The 24,356-nt window shown below is 41.7% G+C and overlaps 1 protein-coding gene across 1 annotated transcript in view; it reads left to right on the top strand.

Moving 5' to 3' along the window:
* The window catches only part of LOC130573159 (sodium channel protein type 5 subunit alpha-like), a 213,436-nt gene that overhangs the window by 157,969 nt on the left and 31,111 nt on the right, over nt 1-24,356 (top strand). Inside the window, exons 19-21 of the mRNA XM_057365412.1 lie at nt 3,769-3,889; nt 13,300-13,454; nt 17,288-17,461. Of these exons, the coding sequence (XP_057221395.1) occupies nt 3,769-3,889; nt 13,300-13,454; nt 17,288-17,461 (450 nt within the window). The remainder of the gene's footprint in view (nt 1-3,768; nt 3,890-13,299; nt 13,455-17,287; nt 17,462-24,356) is intronic.

The following is a 24,356-nucleotide window of genomic DNA, read 5'->3' as shown; positions in this document are numbered from 1 at the left end:
TCTCCAATTTAATGTTATCAGCTAACATGAGGATTATATCGGTCAGGACCTCTTCTATATCTTTCGTGAAGATAATGCTGACCCTAATCCCTACAGATTTCCTCCTCTGAAGAGAAAGTTTGTGCTATATTTGGGTCCTTAGAATGGCTTTTCTCTGCACAGCAATGGGTGAACCCGAGCCAATTACAATTTATTTTAAAAGTAGGCTTTTCTATAATAGACATCCAACTGTTTTCTTAAGGTTTATACATCATATGTCAATTTGATAGATTAAGGCTGTGATTTTCGGAGGTGAGGCAGAGAGGAAGGGAGGAAAGAGGGCTAAGCCTTGAGCAAACATCAACTTTCGATGAGATTTCAGCATCTCACTGCTAATGGCTTTTTCAAAAACACTTTCAGATCAATTTGCTGCTATTACAGGCACAAGCAGTGGGTGTGGAAGCCCTGTCCGGGTATTTAAAACAGCTGCTCCACCAACAACCACATTAAAAACTGCCTTCTGCAGCATGAATTTATGCATGAGGGGAACATCTCCCAAAGGGGTTTCTGATAGATCCCATTGCCTCTGCCTGGCACACTTCCTCCASTCACCTATTCTATGTAAGAAAGAGGAGATTCTGTATTTGTCCTTTTTGCCTTCTTCTGACCTCTTTTCAATCTGTGCACATTTTTTTAGCACACGGGAGAACCTCTGCCTTTTGTGTCTCTATGAYATTTCACCCGAGTAAACACTCTCTTTTTCTTCTCTATGTCTTTATTTAATTTACTTTAATCACAAGCTACAGCAAGTGTTTAGTGATCTGTGATTCCCATGATTATTCCCCTTTCCCCCTCTCTCAACTCAGTGTTGTGTTTACTTATTGCTGCTCTCCTGGGCCGTTTCCAGTTTTCCATGAGCATTCACTATTGATTGCTAATGATGTGTTAACTGGGTGTATTGGATCCTTTTATGCTCTGCAACGTGCCTGGCCTGGATCTGCTGGTTTGTATATCTATATAGGCTTTCTAGATATTTCTCAACATTTATATTCATTCCAACAGGTTCTCCCCCTTCTTATTATTGATGCCCTTGTTGGATTACTCCAAKAAGTGTTTATTTTCTCAGACAACTGAATTTTGATCAGCTACGTTCCCCTTATCAATTGCTCTTGTGTCCCCAACTCTTTTCCTGAGTTCATGAAAACCTTCTTAATCCTTTTAACCTTTCTGGCAAAGAGTAACCTTTGCTTCTTTCCTGGAATCATCCCCAATCTTTCCCTGTTCTCTCATGTCTGGTTCCTTTTTCCAGTCCCAGTTCAAACCCTCAAACCTCAATTTACTATTTTCTGAATCCATGTTTATGGTGTCTTCTTCTTTGAAGGCTTTTCAGAGGAAAACCTGTTTGTTTGCCTTGCATGTTCCCCACCTCACTTTGACACTGATGGATTCTAATACTTCCTAGAAACTCCTCCTGATAAATAAACAGTCCATGATGATTCTACTGCTTTACTTCTCTGAATTTCCTAACCTGTCTCTGTTAAATCCAGCTCTCTAGTTGAAAATGTTATTGAGCTGACACTGCKCTCACAGTTTTCTTTGATTTCTGGCTATTGGTAAGAATTATATCCCCACAAAGCTTCTCTTCTCATTGGAACCCCCTATTTTCCACATTCTACAGCTGCATATGATTTAGGACTATTTCATTGATCTCTGTTTTGACATCTTCATAACAGAACAGATAATGACTAAATGTATTCCCTAAAGAGCACTTTCATAAAGTTCTGACTGTGCTAAAACTTGGTATGACTTTTTTTTCCCACCATCACACACTGTTGTGAGTCTGTGGAAAACGGGCTCTATATGGCAGCTGCATTCTTAATACGGATTTTTTTAGAAGCTTTATCCATACCTTGGACCTGCTCCGTTCTTTCTGTTCTGACTCTGTTTTTAAAAGGTCTCTTCTCAATTGTTTGCAGATCTTTTGTGCAGAGCATTAAAAACCCTAGCCAAGACTATGACCTTCTGGATGCTKCAGCTAATTGCAAACAAGTAGCATCCACCCCCGCTTGCAAGCGCTGCTGGAATGTTCAGTCTTGCCCATTTTACCCCAGGTTCAGCATTTCTCTGAATTCAGCCATAAATTTTGCATTGACTGCGTATACTGGAAAACAGAGGGCCCATTTTCACATTAATAATAAATATATAAAGCTGTGCCTAGTCTCTAACTCCATCACCATCATGCTTATGAAAATAATACTTTATCTGTAYGTGCCATCTCTCATATAACCACCTCACAGGCTGTTTAAAAGCGTGGGTAAGTATTATTGCCCTCATTTTTTTCAAATGAAGGCAATAGTATTGCAAGCACAAAAAGTTTTCAGTGGGTATCAGAGAATAGAGTAAACCAGCCCACAAATAACACACCTCTCCTGCTTGGAGCTATTGCCCACTTACAGATCAGAAACAAACTGTGAGCAGGACTGGGCAAATATCAGATCTTTCACTTTAGTGGCCAAGTTATTTAGCTTATAAAATTTACATGTAAATAAAGTAAAATTTAATCCTGGATTAATACAAAATAGAAATGCTTTATTTTACCTAGCAAAACAAAATTGAGGGGAAACATTTCCTTTATTCTTCTAAAGAAAGTGTCTTGAGTCTGATAAAGGAAAGTCTAACCTGAAATGAAATTTCTGTTTCATATTTGGGTGACTTATTTAATCATGTATAATATATCTTTTAGTAGTGAGTTCAGCCTTCAAAACAGATCTTGAAAATAATATATTCTCCAGAWTTTTTTTTACCCAGATTTGTTTTAGAGTTCCTGCTCTAAATAGATGAGACAGCCAGTGCTTCAGGGAGTGGGAATATTCTTGTCCCATTTTGTAGAGAGGATCTGAGAAATGCTGAATTTAAACAATGYGCCTAAGATGATGATGTGTCAAATATTTCAGGCAAGGAGTAGAGTCTCTGAGACACTCCCAAAAACCATGTGTCCCTCCTGCTACATCACCTGAGATCAGCAGGGTGTGACAGAAAGGCAAGGGGATATGTCATGTCGTGAGCACAAGTCAGGCATGGAAKGAGACAGGAGGAAGAGCTCTCTCCCATATTTATACCTGTGACTGGACCCTGGTGACAGAGAGTTCTTCTCCTCTCAGAGGAGAAGCTGTGTCAGCAGCAGAGCATGGTCCTGAGTGAGCAGGTGCAGATTTCACCCCCCAGATTTGGGTAAGGACCCTCAGGAATGAGGCCCCAGAGACAGGAACCCAAGGCAGGTCATCCAATTCATCCTTCAGCATTTCAGGAGATGGGTCCCACTTCTGGTACCCCCCACCCAAAGGGATGAGCCTTCAGGATAGAAAACAGATCATTCCATCATTCCAAGGTTCCATTCACCATTAACCAGAGCAAACTTGTCTAGGGGAAGGTGTCCCTGCCCATGGCAGGGGGTTGGAACTGGGTGACCTTGAAGGCCCYTTCCAACCCAAATCATTCTAAGATTCTGTGATTAATATTCAATGGCTGTTCGTTCTCTTTTTGTGATTTGCTTCTCATTGTTTTCAAAAGTAAGTTCTGTGTATTAACTTGTTGCTGTTGATGGGTCAGCCCTTGGTCCCAGGGTAGGCAGAGCTGTCACCAAGGAGTGGCACCGTGGGCAGTGCAKGGCAATGTCTCTGTCGTGGGGGCTTCAGCTGGGATGTTGGTTAGCAAAATAAAAACTCAGCTACTTCCTTCAGGGTGACTGATCGATTTGTTTTCCTCATCTTTGCTCTTGTTGACACCAAGCTTGATGAAATCAGTCTTTCTGAAGGCAGCACAGTGGATTTGACAAATCCTGCAGAACTGCTGGAGCAGATCCCCGAGTTTGCTGAGGAGCTGATGGAGCCTGAAGATTGCTTCCCCGAAGGTAAGAGCCTGCACATTTCACTGCATTGCTGAGGCAAGAAACCTTCCCTTCTCTTRCTGAACATCTCCCCACCTTCTCACCAGTTGCTCTGTCTGCTTGCAGTCGTATTTCAAGGATGCCCTTCATTTCTTAGGCACTAYAATGCTCCAAACACAYGCTCAAAATCCCTTGTTATWATTAGTCTTTGGATTTCCAARGTRAGATAAGCCAAGARCATGCTCTAAAAYGCTCTGCAGCTTCTAAARTGTTAGGCTTTTTTWRKYMWWAWTWRKWACCRTAATRGGTTGTTTGTTCATTTGTTTGTTTGTTTTTAAAATTGTTTCTGTCATTTGGCCAGTGAGGATTTTTGCCTTCCAACATTTGTGCACGATCAAATTTGGTRGAGAACTGACCAGATCAGGATGTTTCTGTTGCTTAAATGTATCCAGGCAGTTTGCAGAATCTGTCCGAGGAGTTCATGAGTCCATGGGACTCCCTTCTATTTATTTTAAAGGGTGTCAAGATTAGCACATCTGGTAAGTCTCATCTGTTCAAGGAACTGCTATGCAGAGGACATTTAACCTACTTATTTTGGATAACAACAGACCACATTTACATATTTATTTTAATACAGAAATTCACCATCATTTTATTAATGTTTTAACACCAGCCTGCTCCACAACACAGGTTTAAAACCCAGCTATATCAGAAGATCTATGTTAAAATAAATGTATAAAATAAATAACACCCTAAGTTATTTTTTCTCAGAGAGAGTTCTATTCCAAACATTATCTCAGTCAAATTCCTTGTTTCCCTTTAAATCTGAGTTGGGAAAAATAGGGTTAGCTGAATGTTTGTATGGTCCCTTGAAAATTCAAGGATTATTATAAACAAAAACAGAGCAGCTCAGATGGGATCAGACAGAGATGATTTGCTGGGTATCTGAATGCCCCTGAAGTCAGCAAAAATGTGCATCTTTATATCTGTGAGAAAGATGATTGAATGAGGTAAGGGAGCCCTGCAGGGCTTACAAATGTCCCTAGGATCTAAACATTTTTTTGGCAGCTCTGCTTAAAAGCAGTAGCCAAAAATTAATGCAGTTGACAGAAGAAAGCATGGTGTAGCTATTCAGGCCCATGCAATTACATTTAGAAATTAGATCTGGTGTTTTCATTCTTTCACAATGTATTTCTTAATGGGGCTGGTGAGCAGCAATCTCGGTAGCGCACTGCGGAGTGATTATGTTATAGATGCTTAAACAAGCCGGTGCTGTGAGATCAGCACTGCTCAGACGCCAGTTTACAAATCCTGACACTCTGGCTGGCCCTGACCACCGTCCAGTTTTTCAAATAAATGAGGCAGACACCACACAAAGCATTCCCAGAGCAGCAGCAACTCTGTAATTTTCTCTGCCTTAAAATAACCAGACCTGCCAGAAATTCCACCGTGCAGGACCACAGTGGCATCAACCCAGTTCATCAGATCTTCTTCACTGCTCTCAGTGGGAGGCAGGGGAGCAAGCAGGGCTCTTCTAGATGGATCACTGGAAGTATTTAACCAGCATTGAAACCTGCTCTTCATTCTGACAGCAGGGAAATGTGGGCTGAACCCCAAGTTTGCCCTGGGTTCCATCCACCCTGCTGCTCCTGCACCCTTCCTCCTGAGCACCCCTGTTCCTGTATTTTGTTGTTGTTCCTCATTTCTCCTAGTTCTTCAGCAGTCCTTGTCCAAGTCAGGGTGTTTTTTTTTTCTTCTCCCAGGATGCAGCCAGCTGAGGTTTGAGCTCCCAATGGGAATAGAAGGGGAGCCTGCTCCCTGCTCAGCCCAGGGCATGGTGTCCAGGGTGCCTGCAGCTGCAGGTGCAGGTCACACCCTCCCCAGCACATCTCTTCTCCTTTCCTGTGCAGCACATATCCATTCAGATTTTTCACTCTACTCTGTAGGCTAAATGTAATCACATTGCTCAYGGATTTGGCAAAAATTCACAATCTCAACGTGATTATTCGCTCATAAAATTTCAAGTCAAATTGCCATAAAGTGAAAGTCCAAATGATTCCTACAGCAACGGCATTAACATTAGGTTTAATTTATGCAGGGAAACAAAGTGTCTTCCTATAATCAACTTCTATTAAATGCTTTCCAATATTTTTACCCAAGCTTACCATTGCAATTAAACCTCATGCAGCTGTCATTTCATTCTAGTTAAAAACCAAGTGAGCCAACAAACAGCAGTCTAATTAGCTGAGATGAGAAGGCTGTAAACTACTAAAATGGAAATATTGAAGGGCATACACTGGGCAGGTTTATCTAGTGCTGCATTTACTGGCTTTTTATAAAAAGATACAACAATATTTGATATATTTGGGAGAATGAAAGTTAATGTTTGTGAAAGAGTAAGATTACRTAAAGAGGAAGAATGAGAGGGGAAGAGTTAATTTCTTACCTTGGTAGCTCACCAGCTATCTAAATTCAAACTATGACATATCTAAACACATCCAGCACAGGTTACGTCCTGAACAAATATGTTCCAGATTCAGGCCCCTTTTTTTGAGATAACAAAGGCAACAAAGATAATTCATGTTCTTGAAATAGTTGCTGAAAGTTTGCTGAGGTCACAGTTTTCCGGGAGTTGGGTGACCCAGATAAGCCATAGGTCGTTTTTCTTGGGGAGACTTGTTAATGTGTTATCATCTCAAAATAGCTTTGATTAGGGTCAACAGGGAACATTCTTGGGTCAGGAAATGTGAAGCCAAGGTAAGGTCACAGCACTGGCAGCGACCAYGTATTGCCGGGAAAAACCTGATAGAAATGGAGAGACCATTCCTGGTTGCCAGTTGATGGGAAAGGAACATTTATCCAATGCCAGCTATTTGGGTACTTTTTCCTCCAGATGCCTTGCAACACTCCAGTCCTGTTACCTCCGCTGGTATGCGTCCTCTGCAGCAAAAATCCCTCCCTGTTTGGACATTGTCTTCTGTGTCTCACAGAAGGTCATCCAAAGAGGGCCYTTGGGCCACAGAGGGCTCCTCTCTCCCAAACCCTAATAGGAGAAAGATTSCACCAAGTCCTCAAGCGTAATTCCCCGGACACAGCCCGCTGGCAAAGGTTTCAAGGGAATATCGTCYGAGGGTCACGCGGCAATGAGCCGCCTCGCTCAACGCGCGGTTGGTCRCAACCCGTGACACCAAGGACGCCCAGACCCATCTTTCCATGTGACCATGGAGGAGCCATTATCGCTCCAAAAATGCCCAAACATCAGCTGGAAAATGCCACATGCTCTGATTAGCGGTGGGGTCTGTGTCCTGCCCTTCCCAACTGCGGATAGCGGATGTTTAGAAAAAAAAAAAGAGAAGAGAAAAAAATAGAACATTAAATGGAATGAATCTAAACAGAGTTACAGGGGCTGCTGCTAGATGATTTTGAAAGCTGACTAAAACCAAGCCAAGCCCATCAAAATGTGCTCATTGGCATCCTAGGGAAAAAAACATGGAACAAACCCAAGTTTTAAAGTATTGCTTCCCTCTGGCTGTCACACCTGAGATCCTCTGTGTTTTCCCACCAAGAACAGCGTGCTGGCATTATGCTGTGTACAATTTTCAGGCATCATAAGACTCTTACAGCCCTATTACATATTCAGAATTAAATTAGTACAGGTTGGACAGGATCTCTAGATTTCAACTCCTCCACCCCCTCGCTCAAAGCACAGATGACATCAGTGGCAGACCAGGCTGCCCATTGCCTTTGCTCCAAGATGTCACACTGTTATTTGTAGAGATAACCCAGAGGATGTTTTGAGGAGAGTAGCAGCAGATAAACAAGAATTGTCCCCTTGTTAAGCCCTTGGAAGGGTAAAAACACCTGGCAGGCTGMGGATTTGTCACATGCCCTCTCAGCAGTCCCCAGCTGTAGAACAAAAATGAAATCTCAGATCTCCAGATGCATCTCAGGCACCCAAATGCTGCAGACAGTGATGGAAAATCTCTCTCTCATACTATAAAACCCAGCTGTGCCATCATGGAATCATGGAATGGTTTGGGTTGGAAGGGACCGTAAAGATCATCCAGTTTTAATCTCCCTGAGTGGGTTAGTAGMGGGGTCAAAAGATGAGGAAAAGGTTAAATAAAAAGAGTTTGCAGATATCATGTTCCCTCCAGCTTGGGGAGAGATTTGGGGTCTCTCAAAGGGGCACGGTCAGGTTTGCTTTCTTGCTTGTGCATGCCCATCTATCCAGAGTGGTCATTAGAAACCCAGCTTGGCACATATATATATATATATATATATATATACACACACATATACATATACACTAATATTTTTATTTATTTATATATTTCTATTTATTTCTATATTTATATTTCTATTCATAGTAATTTTATTTTAATTTTTATTCATATAAATACATATATAAGTATATACATGCATATATATAAAACCCGTGTTATGAATGCCTGCCTGCTTGAGCTTATGCTAAGGAAGCTGCATTTTGTGTCAAACCAAACAATGCTGTAAACAGCGTTCAAAACTAAGAAAAAAACTGTTTTGTTCTGAAAACGAACATCCCAATAATTGAGAACTCTTGTGTAGAGGCAGCAAGAAAATCGCTGTGGTTTGAACACAAGGTACAAGATTTGCTGGACAACAGAATAGCAGAAATTAATTGTTGTTCCTGGTTTATTGAAGAGAAACAGCAGTCTAATCCATCCAAAACACAAGTAATAATTTTATGAAAATTTAAATATATATATATATATAGGTGTGAACAAGCAGTGGATTTGTAAATTCTTCACCCATAAGCCTAAAATCAGTAGGCTTTGCTGCCATGCTCTGAGGAGGAAGGTTTTGCAGAATAACTCCCACATTTACAAAAAGGTTTTTCCACCAAGGTGATGCAATCAGGTCTAAGAGCTCCGTGATTAGACTGCACCAGGCTAGAAAATGCAAATATGGCACCAAAAGATTTATACAGAGTGCATTTTATATTAAATTACTTTTTTTTTAAAAAAAGATATATTTTAATATTCAGTTTGTGACTATGGGACACCCTAATGACTGAAGGRACTATTTCCCCTGTTACTATTTCCCTTGTTAAGAAATACAATCAAAAAGTAAATAATATCATGATGTACTGATGCATTTGGAAATTTTCTTGGTAAATAGGTCTCCATTTTATGAGAAATGGTATGAAATGTCCAAATGCCAATTGAAAACACACATTGTTCTTGAACAAGTTGACCACAGATGCAGCTCAGAACAGCTTCACATATTCACTGGTAAATAATTCAACCCTTTGTGGGGATTTTTCTGCTGTTCTGTGTTTCTGATGAGCAGTAGTGTACCAAGAAAAATATCACGGTGGAAATGAACCAGTTTGCTCTCAAAAACACTACAGCCCAACATAAATTAGAGTGGCAAAATTCCTGACAAAATCCCAAGGTGGTCAGTCTTCTGCGCATCCCATTCCCTCCTAGGATTGATTTCAGCAGGATAGCACTGRTCTGTCAGACCAGGCAAGATGAATAATTCTGTCACAAGAAATGCCAGAGATTTTACTCCTGCCCTGACACTTGCTGTGCTAAAAAGTGTTAATGAATTGTCTCCTTCGTGTGGATAAAAGCACCTTYTGAAACAAGAAACTGGGCTTTGCTGACCACCTGCCTTATTATAGAAACAGCTGGAGTTGGGATTGCTCAGACCCTCACCAGGTCATGCCTTGGGCTCATCAAAATGATTTTGATATTTTGATTTCACAGAAATGGGGGGAAAAAAAGCCAATGACCCATAAGAGTACAGACCAAGGTCAAGTAAACTTTTTCTGTTTGTTAGGTGAAGTTTCTAATTTAACATGTAGGTTTAGGTCAAAGTGACCAGAGCTGTAGGCTGCCAGCACTGGAGAGAGTCCAGAAAAGCACAGGCATGAAAGAACAGTCAGGGAGGAAAAACACAACATTTAAAATAGAAACAGATTTCCACTAATTCATTAAAAAACCTGTTTGGGGTCAGTTTTCCTTTCTTCTTTCCTTTTTCACTTTGATTGGTGAGCAGTTAAAAGCAGCATTTCATCTGAATTGCAGACAGCATGATTATTCACAGAAATGCTGCTTGACATTAGCAATTGTTAGCAGAATCTGGTCTAAACATTTCTGAATTGGGCCCAATCAAACGCATGGGATTTAATAGCACTGTGATTTTAGGCTGACTCATCTGAGAAGCTATTTTGGATTTTTCAAGGTATTACTGTCAGTAAGTAGGAGTCTTTTTTTTCAGATTGAAATTGCATGAAAGCAATCAAAGAGACTAAAAAATAAAATTAGTGGTGCTACCTGGCTTTCTGTCTTTAAAAATACCTCTCTGTACCTGTAGACTATCAGATGGAAGCCAACTGAATCAGTAATAACCTGGTTTAACCATGTTGTAAGTATTTCCTACCACAAATGGAGTGACTTTGGAGCCCACAGTGCGCTCCTYGTTAGTATCTAATATGAAGGTGATCCCTAATTTTAGCTATGCCTGTGCTCAGGTAATCATGTAGGCTCCCTGTGTAGTGAAACTCCTCCAGGGAATGATTCATCCAATTATTTTACAGCGGGGAAAACCACTTCCTGGGAGATCCTAACCTTTCCCAGCAGTGTTTACAGAACATTTATACTCTGTAGGAGCAATGCAGAGCATGTCATGCCTCTTTCTGGCTGGGCCTAGACATTCATCTGAGAGACTAAAAAGCCATGTAACCCTCCAGGAAGAAACTTATGAGAAAAGAGTGAAAGGTTTCTGTAGAAATGCTTTAAGTAAGAAAAAAAAAATACAATTTGTTTTTTTCCAAACTGAAATTAGTTTTRAGAAAGATAGAGATGCAAGGACAGTTAATTCTACTGCAAGCAGTGGCTACTTCCARTACAAAGGGGGATTTCTGTTCAGAAATCTGCTTAGATTTCTGTGAGAAATCCACACTTACAGAGTGAACAACCTGCTCATTAAGCTGTTCATTTGGTAAGTGAGGGATTTGAGTCCAAGCTTTCRGTCCTCCTGATTCAAAGCTGAGGTGAGAATGAGGTGGGCAGCCTATCTGAATTATAAATGAATTATAAGGTGAGCCAGACRCCTGAAAGGTGGTGATGGCCATATGGGCTGTGGGGTGAGAAGCAGTGCAAGAGCTTTCTGCCAGARCTGCTGAGAGATGCAGCTGATCTCTGGTGTTGTGCTGGTGGGATTCTCCTGGTGAGCCCCTCTCAGCAGTGAGTCTGTTCTAGGAAGTCTGTTCTGTCTACCTGCTTCCCAAAATACACCCAAACCCACACCCACAGCCAGCTGTGAGCATTGTACCACTTTTAGCAAGAAAGTAGTGATGAATATGTCCTTTTATATCACTTGCCTTGATTCTTCAGTGTTTGGGATTGAAGTGCTCAGAAGGATAATTCTTGCCTTTGCTGAAGTGGTACCTGACCTACAAAGAGACAGACAGCTGGTTCTTACATTTCTATCTTCTCCCAGCATTATGTCTTTCTAAAAAACTGTTTGAATAACTTAGTGTGCTGCAGCTGAACCCAGAATCTCTCWGAGTTTTGGAGAACAGTGGTGAGCTGGGAGCTGCTGTGGGTCTGTGTGATGCAGGCATTTTGAGGACAGGTGTGKTTTTTTGCATCACAGTGCCATTACCTTCGCATAAATGGTTCTTTTAGTCCCACACAACACCTCACCCAGCCAAAACCCTACCCCAAACCAAAATCTCAGAAATGCGAGGGAAAAAGTTCGGGGAGTAGTTCCTGTACAAAACATCCAACACAGTTCTGCTGCCCCACAACAGGGGTCAGGGATAATAGAAACTCACAGAAAATGCCAGGAGCACCACGGCAGACTTAGCAGCTCTGCTCCTCCTGGCACAGCCCGCTGCCAGCACGGGAATCCCAACATCCCAGGAGCTGCCTTGGTGTCCTTCCACATCCCAGGCAGCTCAGGCACCTCAGCTATGCCACCTTGAATGAGCAGCATCTGCTCTCTCTGGAACCTTGGCGCTCGCCCTCTTCCCTTCCCAAGCTGCCTTGTCTAAATATTATTTCTACTTGCACAAGTGCATGGCATCACCATGGCGAAATGTCCCCCCTTGTCACTTCTGAGCAGTGGCTGTGCATTTCAAGACATGTTGGTGACCTTGGCCACCTTCCAGCTACAGAAGCTGTTGGCCTGTGGCTTTTTTCCTCATGATGGGCCTTCCATAGTTAACTCGTTTGTTAAGACACTGTGCAGCAKCTTATTCCTTTGAGAAATCTTGTTTAGCAGCCTCTTATTGCAGCTTTAAGAACTAAATAGGTTTTTTTAACAATTCTTTTGGTTCTGTTTTACTTTTTCACGGTAAGCTTCCATAGTCAGTCTCTTTCTACACAACACAWGGAATAATTATAGGGTAAAAAGCTTGCTTTTGGAAAATAAAGTCRTTTCTGAGAGTCATTCTCATCAGCAAATGGGACATTTGACTCAGATTATTAGACAGAAGACTGRCTGGCCAGGACAATTCCTGGCTCCCAGGGTTCTCTCACATCATTTTAAGTTCTTTCCCAGCACTAGGCAATGCACATGGTGTTTCTGAAGTGGGAGAGATGGATCTGTCYGTTACCAATGACAATATCCTTTTGCTATAACTAACGAGTGTTACTAAGGAAACTAAAAATGGCCCTGGTCTTGCCTATCAGAAATCCTTGTGTGGGCCCCATTACCACCACAGCACTTAACTATCACACATTATTTGTCACTGAGGTCAGAGAGTGCTATGAARCATCAGTGGGGGACCTGCCATGAAGCAGATATCTAAATTTCTGTGACATCAAAGCTGATTTAACTGCCTCAGTATAATTCCAAGTTTGTTCTAATGCCTTGTTTAAGCTAATGAGGGTCCAAGAGATCAAAATCTGCTCCTGCTTTTGCTGCCTGAGTCTCTTCAGCACACTGGTCCCATCTGCACTCTAGCACCTCCTCTCATCATCTCTCTTTCATCAAATTGCCACTTTTAATCAGTAATTCCAGTGGTATTGTACTACSAAGAAAATAACCTTCCTCCATTCTAAAGGATGTGGGAGCTATCACTAATAACCTGCTAGAGTTATTAGTCCTGATCAGAAGTGCTGCCTGAGCTCAGCTAACACTTTTTGAATGACCTAGGGCACTGGTGACTCACGGCCAATATATTCTGTATCACAGAAAACATTGGGAGAACTCCCTGGGACACATTTTGAGTGATTTTGAATGTTTTTTAATAGAGGAGTGAGAGAGGGAAATGGAAGGCAGAGCAGAAGGGGTTTGTGAGCAGCAAAAGAGGAGAAAGACACTGTGAAGCAGCTTATTGCTATAAGAAATTTTGTTTAGCAGCTTCTTATTGCAGCTTTAAGAATTAAATGGGCTTTTTTTAACAATTCCTTTGGTTTTGTTTTACTTTTTCATAGTCTGTGTGCGATTCTTCCCGTGCTGTTCAGTGGACATCACCAAATTTCCAGGCAAAATTTGGTGGAGGCTGCGAAAGACATGCTACAGAATCGTYGAGCACAACTGGTTTGAAACCTTCATCATCTTCATGATCCTGCTGAGCAGTGGAGCCCTGGTAAATGTGACAGCATTTCTTAATGGTTAAAAATGGATATGGGTCTCAGTGTTCTCCAGTTTAGCTGTCTCTAAGATCTTACGAGCCCTTCCTGGTCACTTCTCAAAGCAAAGCATGTCTGGGGCTGYGACATGTCAGCTTTTCTGATTTCACCTGCCTTTGCCATATAGTGGGGAGCTTTCTTCTGCTGTAATGTAAAATTCTGACATGCACATGTTTTGAAACGCAAATCCTTAAGGAAGAGTGTGTGAGGAAGTTTCCCAGTATTAGTGCTTCATCATCCTATTGCTGCTCCTCCATGAGAGTTCCCATCTGGAGACTTACATTTTGCTCCAGGGGTTGCTTTGTTTTTTCCTTTTCTTTTTTGTTGGTTGTTTTTTTTCAGCACATTCCATAACAAGCAAATCAAAATTATAAAGCACACAGAGGGCAGTGAATCAGGGCTACCCATGGAGGTAGTGGGTGCCTGTTTTCCTGTTTTGGATACACCTTAGGTTAACCCTGCACAGGTCCTGTTTGTGTCCAAATAAACATTTGTGTATGGACCCTGGTTGGTCATTGCCCAGGACTCTGATAGGGGATCCTCTCCTCCTGAGATCTCACTGCAGCCTGGAATGCTGCCTGGAATTATCCTCTCCATTATAAGCCCTGGGTTCTTCACGGAGATGTATTTATATTTCTCTTTCATGTGTCAGGAATATCCCTGGAATCGGTGGGATTTCTCCAGGTTTTTATCCTGGTAGGGACATAGAGCAAGGATGTGTATTGAAATTTCCTCAGGCTTTGGTCTGGTGGTCACTGGGCTTCCCCTTTGTACTGGGGTACGATGTACACTTATTAAATTTGCAGACAGTGCCAGGTTTGGACAGGTTACCCATACATTTCCAGAGGTCAGGGTTTACTTCAGCCAAAATGGATTAATCTGGTTTAAGAAGTCAGTCAAACATCACCTTAGAAAGGTGCCTGCTCCACCTCACCAGGAACAGTCACAGGCAGGAAGGTGTGATAAAAGATGGCTGAAARGGAGCAGATTTACTACAAAGAGCTGGAAAGGGAGCAAAAAACAGAACAAACTCCATCACAGCCCTTCACAAAAACCCAACACCCCACTGGGCTGTGGAAATTATCCTGTTCTTCCACTCCAGTTGGCATCAAGGAGGCCTCAGCTGGAGCACTGGCTTCAGCTCTGGGCACTGCACTTTGGGAAAGACATGGGCTAATTGAAGAAACTCCAGAGAAGGGCAACACAAATTATCAGTGGCCTAAAAAAGGCAGGAAAACACAGGGTTCCTGTAGCTCAAAGAGAGTCTCTGAAGGGAGACAGGAGGGTGGAAATACACAAATGTTGATGCAAAAAGGGAAGTAATGGACTGTTCTCCTGGCCCACCTGGCTGAAACATCACCCAGGCGATTTTATTTTATTATGAAAAATAAGAGTCTGAAAATCTTGGGTAAATAGTAGGCTTCCGAACATTGTCACAGCTTTGCTGAAATGAATGGACTCTGACAGGTTTTGCATCAGCTTGAGAATCAGAATGTTAATTTTTGAACACATTTTAGAGGGGGAATGTCACTTGCTATAATATGCTTTAGATGAATACACTTCCTTACATATGTAATTAAAAGTGCCTTAGATAACTGAAGACTGCAATATAAAGCTCATTTAATTTAAATTGCATGCATTCAGTTAGTTTTTGCGATTTTCAATTTAGCCAGTGCAGTTCTGTAGAAGGGCAAATTATCCTGCATTTTCCCACGTATCAGCACCACGCTTCAGTATTTGGACTGGAGATGTTGGAGGCAACACACAGCCTTTTATTCCTGTTATTCTGTGTTGTTGTCTTTCAAAAACTGAGCTCATCTGTCTGCATCCCTGGGACACACTAAGTTCTTAAGGGAGAAGAGCTATATACACCTTTAAGACGATATATATATATATATATATATATATTTATGTAAGTGGCTAAACCATCAAAATATATCTTTAGAAAAAAGCTTTTTTATTTTAAGCTGTAAGCACCAAAACTGGAAGCCTGTTTTTTAATAGTAATTTTGGATAACGCTGCAGGTGTCCTGTCTAACTCTTTTTTAGCATACAAAGCGAAGCAGAAGAAATAACACTTCTTGATTTTTTTACATGGCAAAGGTTTCATCTGTTGTCACAATAAAAAAATGCAAAGCACCAGAATTTTGTCATTTGGGTAATATCCACAGCTTGTCCAGCAGCACWGAAGTGTCCAGGTAGCATATTTTTCATCCTTAATAAGCTGTTTCCTGACTCACAGTGTGCTTTTAGTAGACRAAACACAATGTACTTTTGGACAAGTTAGTAGAAAGTAGGGAGAGCAAAGGAGGGAGAGGAGGAAATCACTTTAAATGGTTTGTTGTTATTTTTGCAGTAATTGCAAAGTACAGCAAGTCATCTGACAAAGTGAGTGAGCCCCTATGAGAAGTGATAAACTCCAATCTGTGCATTGTTTTCAGGCTTTCTCCAACAGCTCTTTCACACCCTTGAAATATCATTTTTGAAGGCAAGATAGGAGACAGAGTCGTGGCAAAAACGTCACCCCAAAGTGTGGGGACAAATGGACAAGCTTTGGCACAGGCTGCCAAAGCTTTCTTGTCAGTTTAATTACTGTTCCCTGGCAGGCAAAAGAGCAGTGTGACTGCCTGAGTGACAAGTACCACTCTTCTTGTATCTCCAGGCACTGGGTGTTTGCTAACTTTTTGAAGCTCCTCAGAAAGTAGCTACAGATCTGGAAATATGTAAATGCAGATAATTCAGACGATTAGCACAGACCCTCTCAAATTATGTTTCTCGCTGCCAAGTGCTCTGGGTCACACGATGGGATGAGAGTAATATGTCACAGCTTGAGTTATCCACGTTACAGGGACTTGGGAGCAGCTTGTGTAACAGCAGTGGCAAATGTAGCTGGGGATGCAGACCATAATTTGACTGAAAGGCCCCAAAATGGGCTGTAAATAGGCAAACCTGACACTAGGATCCTGCCTTTTATTTTTTTTATACATTATAAAGTGAAGGCTAAACCATGAGACAATTTTATTTTCTTTCTTTTAGGAGGCATATTGGTTTATATCTTAAATATTTTAAAGGGTTTATTCAGTTGCTYACATTTGATACAGATACTGAAACTCTTTTCATAATGCTCTGCATAAGATTAGTTGGAGAGACAGATGAGATGGGGAGATAGATACCTTGACCTTTAAAACATTATTGTTCTTCTAAGTGAATAATAATGAGCATTTCTTGAGGCAGAGAGCTGTAGCCACCCGAAATGTGATGGCTGAACAGAAGCCAGGGAGCTCCAGTGCTCCATAACACAGGCCAGTTTAATAACCCAATTTGTCATCATTAGCAATCAGATCTATTTGGCTAAATGAGAGGGTCATATTGTGCCTCCTAAATATAGACATCCTGTGCCCTGGGACATCTGAGATGCCTGGGTAGCAGTGGCACCGTCAACAGGAGATGAGGCAGGATAAACTTGGGTATTTTGGGGTGGCAATCTGCTCATGGATGCACACTCCAAATTCAGGGTGCATAAGCTGTTCCTGCACTCAAAGGATGTATAATCAGTAGAGGCTGGAGAGAGAGAGCCAAACCTTTGTCCATTATAGGGGAAAGCTGAACAGATCTCTCTCTTAGRTCAGGGTCAATCCCATTTGTGCCTGAACACCCTTTTTGATTGTAATGTTAAAATATATCAGAAATCACAGACTGTACATGATACCAGATACAGATTTGCAGTGCAACACCCATGCTATCCAGCAAGGCTCAGGAGAAACTATTAATCAATCCTTTGTGCTTCCAGGCCTTCGAAGATATTTACCTTGAAGATCGAAAAAACATCAAAACCATGCTGGAATATGCTGACAAAATATTCACTTACATCTTTGTCTTGGAAATGCTCCTGAAATGGGTGGCTTATGGCTTCAAGAAGTATTTCACCAACGCCTGGTGCTGGCTGGACTTCCTTATTGTAGATGTGAGTATCACTGTKGAGCTACAGCTCTTCTCGTGTTGGATTTTGCAGCGGGTGAGAACGGGGCTGTCAAGTTTGGCAGCTTTGCATCTGTGAAATGAYAGCTGTCACTCTGACTCTGAGCAGCATCCCTAGGCAGGGCTCAGAGGAGCTTTGGGTATCTGACTGTGCATCCCCAGGATGTGACATGCCAGAGCAGGAGGAATGCCTTTAGTCGTGACGTAGATGTGTCACCCTCCTGATCTKGGCCACATCCCCTTCCTATCCCCAGGAATTCTCTTTCTTTCAGCATTTGGCATCTCATTCCACACTCCCAGCTCMCACAAGCTCCGTGTGCCTCGGGCTGCTCTGCCCATGACCTGGGCACAGGAGTTTTGAGCAGATTAGAGGAGCTGTCCTTGGCGGAGCACCCTGGTGGGGCTGCCAGCAGTGTGTAACAGTATGTTCAGTACTGCCTCCCAAATATTTACCAGTCCAGGGGAAGGTGTGAAAAGTCCTCCTGCCAAAGCAGCTTCACTACTACAAAACATTGCAAAATATCCCAAATCCTTGAAATATCGCCACGCTTAGTTCTCCTGATTTAAGGGCAATCCTTWAAAGTCTGGACAAAAGGAAGCTCATGTCCCAGGAGCGTTGCTAGTGTAAGATTTGTCTCCTCCAAAGTTTCACTTTGAATTTATGTGGGATCTGCCAAATTTGGGGAAAGTCAGCAACACCAGTCCTCCAGGTGAAATACAACATTTCATCTGAGTATATCAGTGAGGAGGCAATTACCTCCCTGAGGCCTTTTCTTATTAGCTTGAGGTATTAATGTGGGAGGCTGGCAGAGCTTTGCCATGATTATGTAATTTATTAAACTTCAGAGGAATTATTTTTCCCCATTTTGCATCTGAACCCTGACTCGAGGGAAGAACTGCACTTTGTTTGGCCCCAGCCCAGGAGAGCACTTCAGTGGGACAATTTACTTGTTTGAAGTTATGGACACGTTTAAGTGCACTGCTGGATCAGAGCCTTTGGAAGCTTCTCCAGAGCTTTAATAAATTGATTTATAAAAAGGAAATTCTTTACATAAATTGCAGGTTGCAAATTCTTCCTTGCATACATGCTTAAAAACCCCTTAAAGCAAAGGCATTCATTTTTCTCAGATTAGCTGCAGCAAAAGAGGAAGGCCTGGTTTAATTATTTAACCACAAAATTGRAATCCGCCAGTGCCTAAGTTATGGCCCACTCCTGAAAACTGTTCTTATTGTGATTTAGGGGACATAGATTTTCTTTTCTGGTTTCTCCATCTGTAAAATGGGACTAATAAGACTCACCCAAAGTACTGTATGGACTTCCAGGAATAAGTTATTGAAATTACTAATGAGTTTCTCAAGACTAGAAGGGCTGGATGAGGGCTGAATATTGTCATAACCATAAGTAGAAATCTTCCTGACAAAAAGAACAACATGAATTCATGATGAAWTCACTGAGGCAGTTCAGAACTCTGTTGCATCATTAACTGTTTGAAATTAGCACCACACTTGTAGAATAACATATAATTAATGCCAAAGAGAGTATACCAAAAACTAAGCTAAAGAGTGTGAAAACCCCCCTTGGAACAGGARCCACACAAGAATGCAAAGTCCATATGTAACAGCAAAAATCAGCTGCGTGTTTTGGTGGAGTTCATGATGACARATTGGAGCAGCAGCCACAGATGGCCTGGGAAAGGGGCTTCACCTTTCCCTGCCACATATCTGAGCATGTATGGCACAAAACAGGGGGACATAGGCCCCTGGGACTCCCCTTTTCTCCATAAAATAAATCCCAGAGTCTTCTTACTGACCTGGAATATTTTTACTGACCCAGAATGTTTCATTTTCTTAACCCATATTTAAAATGTTCCACCCACATTTAGATATTCTTTTTGCAGGATCCCAGTCCAACCAAAAAGTTGCTTTGAGTTGTTTTGGTTATTGATTCACTCTAGGCCATCACTTGCTCTTTAGTGTTTTCAATGAATAAATCTCTTCCCACTGCACTATTCTTTTATTAAAAATATTTTCCCAGTGCAGATTATGAGAACCTGGTACTATATTTTTAGCAGGTTTAACAGATGCTTTTCTCCTACCCTATTGCTAACCCACCCTGCCACTCTGAATTGGCACAGTAATATCCTATAATTTTTCCAGCACACTTTTTATTTCAATTTACATTTTCTTTCTGGTCCTTTGAGAACCAAATCACTGCAACTGAGCTGCAGAAGGGAGTGAATGGGTGAATTAGCTGCTCCAAAAGAAGCAGATGAACCACTTGTCTGATTTTCTCAAATTTATTTGTTTAAAATTATTCACTTAAAAATTCCTGATCTGCAAATTATTCATTAGTGGTTTGGTATCAGTATTCAAAATTCAAGCTGTGATGGTTGATTTTTGATTGGACATGTGAAACCATCTCTCATCTGTGTTTTCTCATTGTACAACTGCAACTCTGAATCTATTTTCTGTTTTGAATAATTCATAAAACCAGCTCAAAATTTGCAAGTATTCACTGTTTCTAAATGGGATTTGAACCCAGAGGGGGTACAAGCATACTGCTGCTGATTTTTTTTTATATTTATATATATATATATCCTGCCTTCTGAAAGACCTTTGACACTGATTAGGGCCAGTGGAACWGCAGAGGCTCCATCTGACAGTTGTGGTTTATTAAAGGAAATTCTGTCTTTCAATGCCTGCACATCAAAACACACAGTAATCCATAAACTGAGAGCTATTTTTTCTGGATGTAGAATCCCTAAAGGATGATCTCTGGTAATGGGCTTCTCAGCATCTCAAAGAAGTGTGCTAGTGTAGGRAAAAGAGAGTGCTTTTAGATACATTGCAATGCAATAACGTTCTATCAACAACTCTGCCACAGATTTCTTTGGGAGGAAAGATAAAGTGTTGAYCAAACCACAAAATACAGACTCATTTCAGCTCAGGTTACCTGGGAAAGATGCTTTGGATGTCTGCTGAAAGTTGAGCATACAACAAACAACATCAACGTACAAAATCTACACAAGTTACCCTACAAAAAAGAAGTGCACAGCTTAAAGTAACTCCCTTCCACACTGCAGTTGTCACCTCTCTGTGCTCATGAACTGCAGTGGTGGGCACTCAGTCCACAGCTCTGTTCACATGAGGGAAAAGCAGAGATATGTGGTGTATCTGTGCAGACAGATGTAAGTGTAGACAGACATCAATATCACCATCAGGAATGGCATTTATGCACAATCCTCTTTGCTAGGATGCACGGGCAAACATTTCCACAAAGAGCAGATATTTTCCAAGCATCCATGCAATCAAAACCTCTTTGGACAAAGCAGATTAAAGGAGCCTGAAGCTGGCCAGGGATGGAGGCGAGTGGCATCCAAAGGGAACATTTGTGGGAACTGCTTTCCCCCAGGCATGTCCTGTGACAGACAGCAGAGCTGGGCTTTGAAACCAGGGGCAGAGAGGCTCCACCAGCTGTGCACGCTGGTGTCACGTCTAATGTTCCTTTCAATTGTTTCCTCTGACCTAGAAATATTATCTTGAGCTTATCTAGTCTGAGCTTCAGCCAATTAATTGTGAGCTATGTCCCGGTCTCTGCTGACAGCAGATGGATTATTCCATTGCATGGCCACTTTGGGAAAGGCCTCGGTCTGTGGCTTAGCGTGGTTCAGAGTCTGGAGGTGTTGCAGTCAACAGCTTCTCCACTCGCTGCTCATGCACTGGAGGCAGAGGTGAGAGGCTGGAACCCTGAGAAGCTGTCACGAGACAGCTCRTGGGAAAGGGGTGTGGAGTCCCAGCTCATTAGAAAGAATGCTCGGTAAAAAAAGTCACAGCCAAGTTTCATTGCCRGTGGCATTCACAGAGAAATCCTCTTAAACCGGCACTAATGTCATYGCTCTGCAAAAGTCCATTATCACAAATCCATCATCTCCATTGCAGCTTTTGTGTGCAATTTAATTGACCAAAAGTTAGTCCCAATCCAGGCTTACAAAAACCCAGCCTGATTGTCATGTACTGATTTCAGAGATGAGGGGAGATGAGGTTTTCTCCACCAATTCTTTCTAAGATTATCCTGTCTTTCAAGATTTGATACTTGAAGAGTTATTTTCCTAAGTAATTGCTTTGTCAGGGAWGCTGGCAGCTTCCTTCCTCTCCAGCCATCTCCAGCAATGGGTGATCCTTGCTCTGTGTCCCACAGCAGAGAGGGGAGAACAACTTTAATTCTCAATTTTTGCCCTGATGTCCCACCAGTTTCTCTCCAGCTGAGTCACCTGGGGTGTACACTGTTCTTCCCATCCCTTTTCCATCTCCACTGCCATGGAGGCAGGGGCTCACAACAGCTTTGGGTKGTAGATCTGTCTGCAAAATAGCTCAAGCAAGGCTCAGCAATGGATTGGAAGGCCAGGCATCTCAAACCAGTTATTCAACAAATCCACTTGGCAGATTTTGTAGATGATTTTATGGAAATGCAATAATAYGTATTTTTCACTCTCCCCAATAACTTTTGTGAGTGGTTCTAACACAACATATTTCTGGTGTTTGCTTGGAGCTGCTAGGTTTGTAAATAGGGATCTGTATTCCCCACTGAGCAGCTTTCYAAATTTCCTGTTTGCTGCCAAATTTCCTGTTTTCTTGTTTGAGAACTACTCATGGATGTTCAGGCATTAAATGCACCATGCACCATCACTTTCCCTGAACACTTATACAAAAACAAAGGTATTACATTTTTCAAGATAGTTCCTGGAAAGCACTTGCTSTAAGATTTCTGCTTCAAATACTTCACTGTCAGACAAGTAAAGAAGCAGCTAATAATCCTTGAATCKGAGATGCACATTTTAAACCAATCTTTCTGTTCCTAGTTAAAATCGAATTGAATTAAATTATGCCCTTGTGTCGGATTGTCTTTAAGTGACAATTAAAAACTTGCTGTGTGAAGTAAATATTGATGGCTTATGATTACTTTAATTGTTTTTTTCCATCTGTATTCCCTGTTGATTAACAAGGTGATTTCTGTTTGCTGTACCAGTAATTACACAATCTGCTGTAATGAGCCGTTCCCAAACAGCACTGAAATCCAATTTGTATTCTTGGGACATTACCCTAAAAGCATGTAGATTTTGTCTAGTTTCTGCTCAGAAAAGCACACAGAAGCAGAATGACAAAAGTACAGCCAAGGCAAATTAAAGATAATATGTCTTGTCACTTGGAGCAGCATCTTAAGAGAGAACTTATAAGTGCTCTCTGTGAGTTGTCAGAAGTCCATGGGAACAGCAGGATATTATAACTTCAGAGCTCAGTTTTTGACTAGTTTTTTTCCTGCTCCTCAAAGCAAATGCTCATGTGGATTTTTGAAGATGTATTAGTGCACATTCTTCTGAGACTTTCTGATGGCATAAACCTCCCAGATAACCAATAGGAGCCAGATTACCCTCTCCGGAAAACAGGGAACCTGGTTTTGAAGAGGAAAAGAAAAAAAAAAAAAAAAGAAAGAAGGAAAGAGAAAAAAATACTCTTTTAGTACAAACTGACTAATTCAGGATAAGTGAAAAGAARAAAGTCTRCATGAAGATAAGTGGTTTTAATGTGTGTCAGCAGGTCAGCCGAGGCTGTAAATCCTTCTGCCACCCCACACTTTATCTCAACACAGCACATGAGAAAACATCCAAAAGTCTGCTCTTATCTTGGTTTGCACCTCGTGTTCATTACCACATGGGTGCTAAAAGGGGAGAACCCAGGCTTTGCCAAGTGGAAGCAYAAGCTGAGTCTCAGACAAGGCACAGCAGGACAAAACATGCTGCAGCTGCAGGAAAAGGGATGGAAAACCCAGGTGAGGAGAGAAGTCCAGTAAGCCCAGTTCACTCTCTGCCTACACCTTGCAAAGTGGTTGGGAGATAAATAATTGCTGTAATTGCTGGAGAATTTCAACTACTGAAGCAGATTTCCAACTTTCAAAAGTGCTGCAAAAAAACCCATCTCAACTCAGATTTCGCTGAGCTAGATTTACCAAACATTTTTATTTCTCGAAGTTATTTAAAGATGGAGCACTTTTCAGTGTCCTTTTTTAGAAAACTATGCTTAAAAAGAAAATAATTAATAAAATCTTGGAGTTCTTGCATGCAGCTTGCTTGGCCCTTTCCATCACTCAGAGTGGAGCTGCCGAATTCCATTCACAGGGATGTTCTGCCCTRCATGGAAGAGCTGAGCTGGGAGGGACACACTGACTGAATTCAACAGTCCAGAGCTCCACAAACTGTCCAGGGGCAKAGGAGGATGGGGATTGTCCCACAGTGCCTATCCCTGATGAGCAGCACCTTTGAAACCCTAACTTGCAGATGAAAAAAATCATCTTCACACCATCCAGGATGGCCAGAGCAGCTCAAGAGCCTGATATCAGGAGGAGGGAAAAGGGAGAAGTGAAGGGACAGCAGCAGCCTGCAGAGGGACAGGGATTCTATATTAGTGAGGGAGAGATCAAAGGAATTGGGATGAAACTTTAAAGCTGTGCCTTAGTGGTGTAGAGGCTTTGTGCTGGCCTCCTACCCTGGTATGGCTGGATTTGGGATGTTTTGTGCTAAGGCAAATGAAAATTCCTACTTTTGTTATGTACTTCTACTTGCACTATTATCCTTTTAGAACAGTCAGGGATCCTACAATTCTTCAGAGTCCTTCTCCATTCTGGCATATTCAATACAATATCAGGATCAACCAGGTACAGGAAACCAACCAAAGAGAGCTGATTTTCAAGCTAAGACTGTGACGTTTCCGGGACAATTTGGTATTTTTGTATTGATTTGGAACATCTGATTAAATAAATGATTTAGGGAAATGGGCAAACCCAGAACAGTACCTTGAGGAAGTAACCCAAACAGATTTTTTTTTTT

The sequence above is a fragment of the Malurus melanocephalus genome, unplaced genomic scaffold (assembly GCF_030028575.1).
Source record: "Malurus melanocephalus ecotype Western Australia unplaced genomic scaffold, MMel_1.1 scaffold_52, whole genome shotgun sequence".
Taxonomy (NCBI): domain Eukaryota; kingdom Metazoa; phylum Chordata; class Aves; order Passeriformes; family Maluridae; genus Malurus; species Malurus melanocephalus.
Note: the sequence above shows the minus strand (reverse complement) of the source record. Positions and strands in the feature narration are given on the sequence as shown.